Genomic DNA, 9,800 nt, shown 5'->3' with positions numbered 1-9,800 from the left:
GTAAACATGACATGAACAAGACACTTTTTTTGGCAGATTAGTGTCAAAGTAGGTTGACAAGCTTTATCCCAATTAATAATATTCATTCTATGTTGACTTACTTAACCCACAATCAATTCAAAAGGACATGATTCATATAAATAAAATTTATTTAATTAGAAGAATCAATGATCCAGTATTGATATTACGTTTCATAGGGAAGCCCCACGGTCAACTATTTATTTAGTTAAAAGGTTATATCGATAAATTGTTCATTGAAACTATCAAGTTCTTAACCTTTTTATCCAAAACAAAGGGAAACACTCTCTTTCTCTTTGTCTTTTTTGAGTTGTCTATTAAATGGGTTGTGCCGTGTCAATCTGCTCTAGAAACAAGTTGGGTTAAGGTTCACTACAAAAAACGCGATTTGGAGCTACGCTTTGGAGCTGCGTTTTTTCAAAAATGCAGCTTCAAGGTATTGTTTGAGTTGCGTTTTACAAAAACGCAGCTCCACCACTAGACGTATAGCTGCATTTACTAAACATGGCTATAAACACGTTGAAAGGTTTTGGCTCAATTATGGGGGCAGGTTAAGGTTTAGCTATGAATTCAAATACTCTTATTTTGAGACGATATGAACTTTACTTGCTAACAAGAATTATCATCAAGGACTTTAGACCAATTGATAATCTACGAAATATTTGAGTAATATCTTATTTAACTACTTTGGACAGAATCTGAGTATCATTGTAGAATAGGGTATATTTATTTGATCATTTGAAGCAAGTGGAAAATTTTTATGCCATCATCCTTAGTCGTTTAGTTGTGGTTTGTGAGTTTAACCAACGATTTCAGTATATGAATCCACACATTGTGTAACAATGTAACACAGTGTGTAATATATTACTTTATTTTCTTGTCCTAGCTATTTCCTCCTCTCTCTTTTTTTGGTTTTCTTTTGGAAGCACTTCATACCAACGTCTCTATTACGAGGAATTTTTATATGATAACAAAACATAGTGGAACTTGTAGTAGAAGTCATATATATGTTAGATTAGATTTGACAAAGAAGAATAGAATTTAGCTTTATATTAGCAAAACATATATCACCCCACACATCTCTATTGTTATTCTATTGTTATTATTATTGTAAATGTTAGGTCCAAAATTATTATTATTACAATAATAATGATACAAAATTAAAATGTTAAGTCCTAACGCTTAGTATGTTCTGCGTTTGGCATAAGCAATTATTATGATCAGATTGTTGAATAATCTCTCTTTCTTTAGAGAGGAGGAAGAGAAAGCTAATGCAGTTGTACTAGTCTCAAAGGCTTCTCTATTTTTTTTTTAAATGGCAATACTATCTATTTATTCTACTTTGAAGTTGATGCATTTTTCGATCACCAAAATATTTAGAAGTGTGATAAGATTTATGTGTTTGTGAAGATGTTAATTTTTTTGTGCTACGTCTCATCACACTTAAATTTCGTGAGCCCCATCTCAAGTTCTCTTCTTTGGTTACATTTTTGTTTTCAATTCTCATATCTCATTACTCAAAAATTGAGTTATAGTGATAGAAATTGAAAACAAGTTTTGTTTAGTTTCCAAGTTATAAAAAATGAGTTAAGTGGCAATTTAGCAAAAAAATTCAAGTTACTGGGACCACACAACTGACTGATCATTATCAAGCTAGACAGCACTAATTTCATCTCTATCTAATATGCATTAAAAGAAAACACACACTATTCACCTCGAGGTTATAGAAAACGTGGCTATAGAAAATGCATGTATAGTTCAAATGGACCTATACCCACGTTTTTTGGAACTACAACCACGTTTTAAAAACGTAGCTATAAACCTACTTTTTTGTAATTTCGTCATGCTCATACAAAAATTTTCACCTCATCTCATCTCTAATCTCTCCATCTCTCTTCTGATCTCAGTCCAACAGTTGTTTCGTTGATCTCAGCTTAGGTGAACGCGAATCTCTCTCTCTCTCTCTCTCTCTCTCTCATTTCATTTTCTCCCTCTCTCTCGTCCTCTCGTCTCTCTCAATCCAACAAACCTTCCCTCCAACTCAGCTTAGATGATTCTTCTTTGTTTCGGACCTCTTTGTGTCTAGCGACTTGGATTCCTAGAAATTGCAAGGACCTTATAAGTTGGGGCACAAACAACTTGAAAGGAACAAGCCTAAAGAGCCATTCTTTGCAAACTGAAAACGACCTGTGGATTCAAAGAAATAATCGAATCTATGTTGGTGAAGTTAAGACAGAGGAGCAAACCCTTTTAAGGGTACCAAAAGATATATAAGGAGAACAATGGAGGGAAGCAGTAAGGTAGAAAACTCCATCATTGGCAAAATTCTGTGCAAACTGTGGTGTACTAATGAATTTGTATATTTTGTTACTTGATGGTAAGGGCTGGACCTGGCTCTGGTGGTTGTTTAGTGCAGTATTTGAACTTGTGCCTGTAGTTGAGTTTGTTTAGACTGTTCACTTGCGTTTTGCTGGTTTGAATTTCCTGGCTCCAAGCCTTAGGGCCAGCTTAGTTTTGGGTTGCATAAACTATGTTCTTAGTTCTGAATTATCAAAAAAATATCTAATTGCTTTTCGGCCAACCAAAGGAAATTACGTAAGAGTTTACATTCACACAGTAGGCAACTAGGCAAGATAGAAAGTACCGGCATTGATTCTATGGAAATATTCAAAGGACTGATAAAAACAGAGGGATTTGTCAATTTTTATCTAATCAAAACAATCTTAGCATGTGGCAGCAGCAATTACATTAATATGAAACACCTAGCAAGCATAGAGATCTACCAACTTTTCACATTAATTTGCCATAGACATTATAACTGAAGGAAAAAATAATGATACACAGAAAGAAACCACTGCCAAGAGAAATCTATGGAGAACCTATCAATTTAATGCATTTCCAACTTCCAATTACATTTTCAGCTTAAGACAGTCCTCAACAAGCAGATACACAAGCTCCGCAAACCAAACTCTTCAATGCCGTGTTTCTCCTCCCAAGGTGCCTACCGTGCTGCTCAATTTCACTGTCTCTGAAATTCATTACCACTCATTATTTAACAAAGAGTATGTTAAAAAGATAGAATCTGACATTTAAGGTGTAAAACAAGAAAATTCACTCAAATTGACACTTTATTTGGCATGGTGGACTAATATACCAAAATGCCACATCAGTGCCAACTATTCCCCCCATTTCAGACAAAGGTAGACTAGATAAAATAGAGGGAACTATAAGAATTTCAAAACTCTGTATAAGAAAAATTGAAACAAATCCACCCCAGCAATCAAGAATTGATTTAGCAAAATTTGACTACATACCTGCCTGAATTTTGCAATTGGGGTTGGTCATGTTACAACTTAAGAAATCATATGCACCACTCCATCAGCTATCATCACTCGGTTATCATCTTGAAGTTTCTGAACAGTTTTGAAGAACTTATTATTAGCATCCCATTCATTTAGTATTTAAATTAAGAAAACTCACCTTAGGCACCACCCACCAACAGATGGTAGCTCAAAAAAATTAAAGGAATTGTTATTAAAAATTAACAGAAAAAGGAAGAATACTACTATCTGAAATCAATAGACCAGCAGGGTTACCAAATGCATGTATTACTTTCCATTCTAATAATTATATTAAATACTGTACCTCTAACAGGAACATGATCTCTGTCCTCACATAATGAAAATCTGCTCCAGAGTTGACGACATTCTCTATATCTGTAACAGATATGAGATCCAAGTGGTTTGCCCTCATATGCTGACCAAATAAAGAATTGAATGCTTCTATTCTGCAAGTGGGGGGGGGGTGGAGGGGGGAGGAGGAACCAATGTTAGGAAAAAGTAAACCCAAGCTAAAATTGACAATTAGAAAACAAAGTATGTGATATTGGAGATGTTTGCTGGACACCTACCTTTCCTGAGAAACAGTAACTGCAGATTGGGCTGCAGGAGGATCATCCACTTCCATAGCATCCGTCATCGGACTAAGCAAAGAAACCATAGGAGCAGAAAGAAAAGCAAAAATAGAATAATAAAAAAGGTCAACTACTGATTACGTAAATTGGTCAAACTACCATTGCTGCAATAAAGGAAACTGAAGAAAGCATTAAAATATTCATCCAAAAATGAAGATAGGCTTCTTTTGAAAACCTTGTTGGCTCATAAAAGTTTAAGGTCATTAAAAACTCAATTCAGTGTGACTAGCTTGTTGAACATACTACACTATACCTAAATCCATGTGAGATCAAAATGATGGTCGCTATGTAACCAGTCTATAGGAAAACCTAATTAACTCAACTAGGCGATGCAATGAATGGCTGAAATTCATCAACACAGGAAAGGATTCACATCCAACTTCCATGATTGCCTGAAGTTTCAGATACACACATAGGGAATAAAGAACTTGCCCATAGTTAAAAAGGCAAGAGAATAATTGAAAAAAAAAAAAATACAAATTAGTTCAGAGCTTGCATATTCAAATGAAAGTCTAGACCAAAAACTCCACAAAGTGTGATTATTTATATATAGAAGTATATATATAAAAGCGCACAAACCTCAACAGAAGCCAAATGACAGATTTTTCCATGAATAGATACCAATGCTTCTAAGCAACAAGTACATTCAAAATTCATGTAGAAAATACAGCTATGACTCACCCTTCTACATCTGAAGTTCCACTTTCGCGTCTATCTTTTTTTCCAGGATGATGGTCTCTATCATTTCCACCAGGATGGTCAGCCCTACGTTTTCTCTCCAATTCTTTCTCCCTATCATGCTCACGCTCCTCCATTTCAGTCAATTCCTTATGATATATTGCAAAATATAAAACCTTCAGGGCAGCATCAACATCAGACTTTGAAACCTGCCAAGAGAAATCAATTTGTGATGAGCAAGCAGAAAAACAATGGAATCCCTAAGTTAAAGGTCAATACAAATAAGACCTCTGAACATGAATATTGAACTTAGATTCATTCCAAAAACTTAAGGAGTATAATGAACACAAATCTCATTATATTCTCATTTAATTACGAGAGACATCAAAAGAGAGATGGATCCGGGTACCTTTCTGCTCAACTTCAATTTGGCATGAGCAGTAGAGAGACGTATTATGGTTTCTAAGGTTCTAGCAGTGATTGGAAGTGTTCCCCCAGTCTACACACGAATTGGTAAAGAGAAAAACTATCATTAATTGTATAATATGTTTTTCAGTGGATTAGAAAACCCATATTGTTAATTTCTGGATGTTTGTCAATGGATTACAATGCACTAACCTTTGCAGTTGAACTGGTATTTCTAAGCTCTGCATATGCTGTTGCAATCTGTTCAGATGCCTGCAGACAAAAAAGTACTAGTATTAGTCTGGCTATAGCCTCGTTACATTAAGGCGGGAATAAAAAACTAATAATTAAAATGACCTCATCAGTCAGATCAGGCTGAATCCTATGCTTTGCATAATGAATATACTTCTTAAGAAACTTGATGGTAAGGGTATCACGCTTCCGTCCCCTTTCTACTTTCTTTCCATGTAGCATTCGGTTATACTTGACAAAGACAGAGTCAGCATCAGATTCGTCTTCTCTTCCATATCTTGAGCTCCCATCAAGTGTCGCCTCACCTACAATTTAACTCTTTAATTAAGCTCATCATAGAGACCAATAGTATTCTGAGCATGAGATTAGTGTTAACACACCTCCAACTGCAGAACGGAACCGGTGCATGCGCAAAACATGCTCTGAGATTTGACGATCAATATCAGGATCCATTTGATCCAATACTATAAATAGTAAATCAAAACGAGAAAGCAGAGAATCTGGGAGTCCAATATTCTTCGTTGGAGTCAATGAACGATCATACTGCACAATCATTCAGTAAACAGCATGAAATCAAGCTAAGCAATTAGAGCACCAATCGACTAGCATTTGCAGTAAAGGCGCACTTGAATTACTACCAAATGTACCACTTACAGTTCCATATATGGGATTTGCAGCAGCCACCACACTGCATCGAGCATTGAGTGACGCATGAATACCAGCTTTGGCAATAGTTACAGTCTGCTGCTCCATAACTTCATGTATGGCAACACGATCTTGATCATTCATCTTGTCAAATTCATCAATGCAGACAACACCTCTATCAGCAAGAACCATCGCACCAGCTTCTAGCCTTCTTTCTCCTGATCAACAGCCACTGGTCAATTACCATTTCCTTGAAGAAGAAAAAATGCCACATAATGCAAAATGCTAGAGCACATGGAGATGCTTTACCTGTTTCTTGATCTGAAGTAACTGCAGCAGTCAAACCAACACCAGAAGAACCCCGACCTGTAGTTGATATGGCCAAGGGAGCAATATTCATAATGGCTCTTAGAAGTTGAGACTTGGCAACAGAAGGATCACCAACCATCATCATATTTATGTCGCTGAAAGAAACAATTAATCAGTTTATTAACATTCAACATTCAATTCTTATGCTAGTGCCTCAAGGAATGGTCCTAGATACAGGAAATAAGAGAACTGCATAAGAGAAAGGGTACAATAAAAAAGATGCATATAATGCCGATAGAATATTAGAGAAGAAGGTACAACTCACCCTCGCAAGTGGGTTCCATTCTTTAAGTTCTTTTCCACGCCACTAAGCATCAATAAAATTACAGCTTTCTTTATCCATGAATGCCCATATATAGACGGTGCCAGTGAATTCCCGAGTAGGTCAAATGTATCATCTCTCTCAGCTATTTTTTTAATATTTTTTAAGTCTTCAGGACTATAGATTGGTGCATTTGCCTCTTTGTTAAGCAGAGAAACATTGTTCGCTACAAGAACAGTCCTACACAACAAGATCAGTAAATCAAGCTCTTTATCTCAGAAACATCATGCTATAAAAGGAACAAGGAAATAACATCAGTACACAATATCTACCTGAATACTCCATTAACACTTCCCTTGCTTTTACCAGGAAGAGCTTTATATATCCCTACAATAGCCACACGGTCTCCAGGCTTGCATGAATCAACCAAGTCATCCTCAGCTATGATATCCACCGTTCGTGGAAGCTGACCAGGGGCAGAATTTTCTGGCACTTCTTGCATTGACAAGGTTTGATGATCTTTGTATCTGCACAATCCATACTCGGTCACCAACAAGTTTCCACTTTCATCCTGCAGCAGAACATTTCATTAGAAAAACTCCCTCGTCTGTTAATAGCACAGAAAACCACCAAAACAAAGGACTTGGGATTACCCTTGTAGGATACACAGACCCAGTGGGCAAACCCATATTGGATGCAATGTCTCGATATTCACGAGTAGTAAAGGCCCCAGTTGTAGGGCAGAAGTGAACACTTTTTACAACCTTTGGCCTTACAAGAGAACCTAAAAATGAACAATATTAGATTTATGCAAATCTACAATTACTGTCACAGAAATATTGAGGTACTATCTAAATTTCTATTTCCAGCATCATAAAATTATTAAGAGCAAGTAAAAGTAATACAATGAAAGATGCATGAAATTGTAGCAAAAAGTTTAAAGAATATAGTATAGTACATTTGGTGACAATGCCCTCAACGCAGACCATGGAACCAATGAATTCAGAAAGAAGTTCTCTTGGCGTGACACGGCGAGAAACAAAAGGGCCTTCAAACCCAACAAGAACATGCTCTCCTTCCTTCAAGTACTTGGGATCAATAGATTTAGCCGCGTCCGTGACCGCGTCACAGAAAGGTTGTATGTACTCACTTGGATTCTTGAGAATCCTAAAACATTAGAAACAAGGACAACAAATTAAAACACAGGCAAAAAAAGGGAGGAAAATAGAATAATGAGCACTTGAGTTTGTACAAAACAAAGTCCAAAAACAGCTCCACTCAGCTACTGTAAAACTTAAAATTCTGGTTAAATGCTTGTAACAGCTTAAGGGTCTGTTTGGTTACGCGATTTGGGAGGCTAAAAGCACGTTTTTAAAACCCAAAATGTCATTTTGCAACAAAAATTCTTCATAGCTTCTTTTTACAAACGCTCATTTTAACCTCAAAATACCGTTTCACAACAATTTATATAAACACACCATAAGCTCCGCTCTACCTTCAATTTAATAAAGATTAAAAAAAAAAAAAAAAATCCGACTTGCTATAACAGCTTAATCTTTTGTGACATTCAGTAATTTATCGATTTTGACGATTCATTATAAAACCCGTAATTTAAAAGTCAAATTTTCATTAAATTTTTCAAAATTTTCCTCGCAAACCCCAAAAAAAAAAAAAAAAAAAAAAAAAAACCTACAATTTTTACAAAATGGTGGTAATAAAAGGTGATTTAATAGTGGGAATAGTGGTTCCAATTAGATTGAAATGAATAGATTTGCGCCTGGTGGTACGTACCTGGTGCCCAAGCCGCGGAAGGAGTGTAGATCGGAGATGTTGACGATGAGGCGGTGGCGCTTGTGGTTTATCATCGCCTTTATTTCGTCCATGTACACGCCCCTTCCCACCTTAATTATTTACAAATTCACCATCATCATAATTTATTACGCACAAAAAATAAAATAAAATAGAATTACAATAGAGAGAGAGAGAGAGAGATAGGTACGTACATCTTGATCCAAGAACTCTAAGAACTCTCGCTTGTGAGCTGCCCTTTGTTCTTCGCTTATGTCCATTTCTCTTTTGCCCTTCTCACTGCTTCTGCTTCTGCTTCTGCTTCCCACTGATAGAGAGAGAGTGTGAGAAAATGAGTATTGCCCCTTTTGATTTTTTTTGAGCCCTAGGGGGTGTAATTTTAGTTTTGGCGGGAAACGGGGTCTCGTTGCCTTTGCTTTGGCGGGAATAATTATCTATTGTCTTTGGGCCTGCCTGCCACCTGTCTTACTCTTTTTCTTTTTTTCTTTTTTTAAATAAACAAAAATTTACATTATTGACTTTTTTTTCTTTTTTTAAGAAGAATTTCCATGATTGAATAATCCTTATAAATAACACTTTTTTTTTCCCAGTGCATTCCAAGAGTGCTTATTGTTTTAGAGATTAGGATTACTATCGTATTGTTTGTAAAAAGTTCTATATCGTATTAGTATATTGTAAAATCGTACATATCATACAATACAGACAAATGTTTTAAAATGAGATTTTTTGTTAAAATTTGTACTTTTATTTGAATGTAACAAGTTGTTAGACTTGTTTTGAACACAAAATTATTAGATTACTTAATTTAATCTAATAAAATAACATATTCATAAGGTTTTTTTTCCTCTTTTTCTTCTGCAAAATTTGGACTACACAGTACACATTTACACTTCACTTTAATATTTACAAATTTATTTTCTATACTATGAATAAGATATTAATTGAAAGTATAATTATTTTTTATATTTTTCATTATTGTTATAAGTCCAATAAACTAGAATTCCAAGAAGAATTTTTTTTGAATTATTAAAATAAAAAGAACAAGAAGAGATAGTAAATGTTAATGATGCTGAAGAAAATTTTATTGAAAAAATAAATTTGCAAAATGATAAACGTGATGATAGCATTGATGTAGATGAAAATAAATTAATATTTGGGTCATTTGTAATATATTATCACTTTTGAATTTAAGCAATTTGAATGTGTATATTATAAACATGTGCTAATTTGATTTATTTAGTTAGCTTGAAAATGTGATTTCCGTCTTCTTCTTTTTTTTTTTCCCTTTTTTCCTTTTTTCTCTCCAATGCATTCCAAGAGTGCTTATTATTTTAGAGATCATAATTATAGTTGTCAATATTGTACGATACGTGATACGTATCGTATCGT

At 35.0% G+C, this 9,800-nt stretch overlaps 1 protein-coding gene across 2 annotated transcripts; it reads right to left on the bottom strand.

The window, feature by feature from the left end:
* Positions 1–2,694: 2,694 nt before the first annotated feature.
* Positions 2,695–8,787, bottom strand: LOC112028405 (DNA replication licensing factor MCM3). 2 transcript variants are annotated; one of them, XM_024061094.2, is made up of 17 exons: positions 8,606–8,787; positions 8,394–8,503; positions 7,561–7,769; positions 7,256–7,386; positions 6,935–7,173; positions 6,606–6,842; positions 6,281–6,435; positions 5,981–6,189; positions 5,707–5,869; positions 5,432–5,631; positions 5,288–5,347; positions 5,079–5,168; positions 4,673–4,878; positions 3,929–4,000; positions 3,664–3,805; positions 3,337–3,431; positions 2,695–3,046 (listed from the first exon to the last, which is right to left on the bottom strand). In XM_024061094.2, exons 1-16 carry the CDS (start codon positions 8,669–8,671, stop codon positions 3,372–3,374), a joined length of 2,349 nt encoding a protein of 782 aa, XP_023916862.1. In that variant the 5' UTR covers positions 8,672–8,787; the 3' UTR covers positions 2,695–3,046; positions 3,337–3,371. The 2 variants fall into 2 exon arrangements, with proteins under 2 accessions (XP_023916862.1, XP_023916861.1); XM_024061093.2 differs by having other exon boundaries at positions 3,333–3,431; positions 8,606–8,786.
* Positions 8,788–9,800: the final 1,013 nt, after the last annotated feature.

Source organism: Quercus suber, unplaced genomic scaffold (assembly GCF_002906115.3).
Source record: "Quercus suber isolate HL8 unplaced genomic scaffold, Cork oak 2.0 scaffold_75, whole genome shotgun sequence".
Classification (NCBI taxonomy): Eukaryota; Viridiplantae; Streptophyta; class Magnoliopsida; order Fagales; family Fagaceae; genus Quercus; species Quercus suber.
The sequence above is the reverse complement of the archived record's forward strand: the minus strand, read 5'-3'. Positions and strand labels throughout refer to the sequence as shown.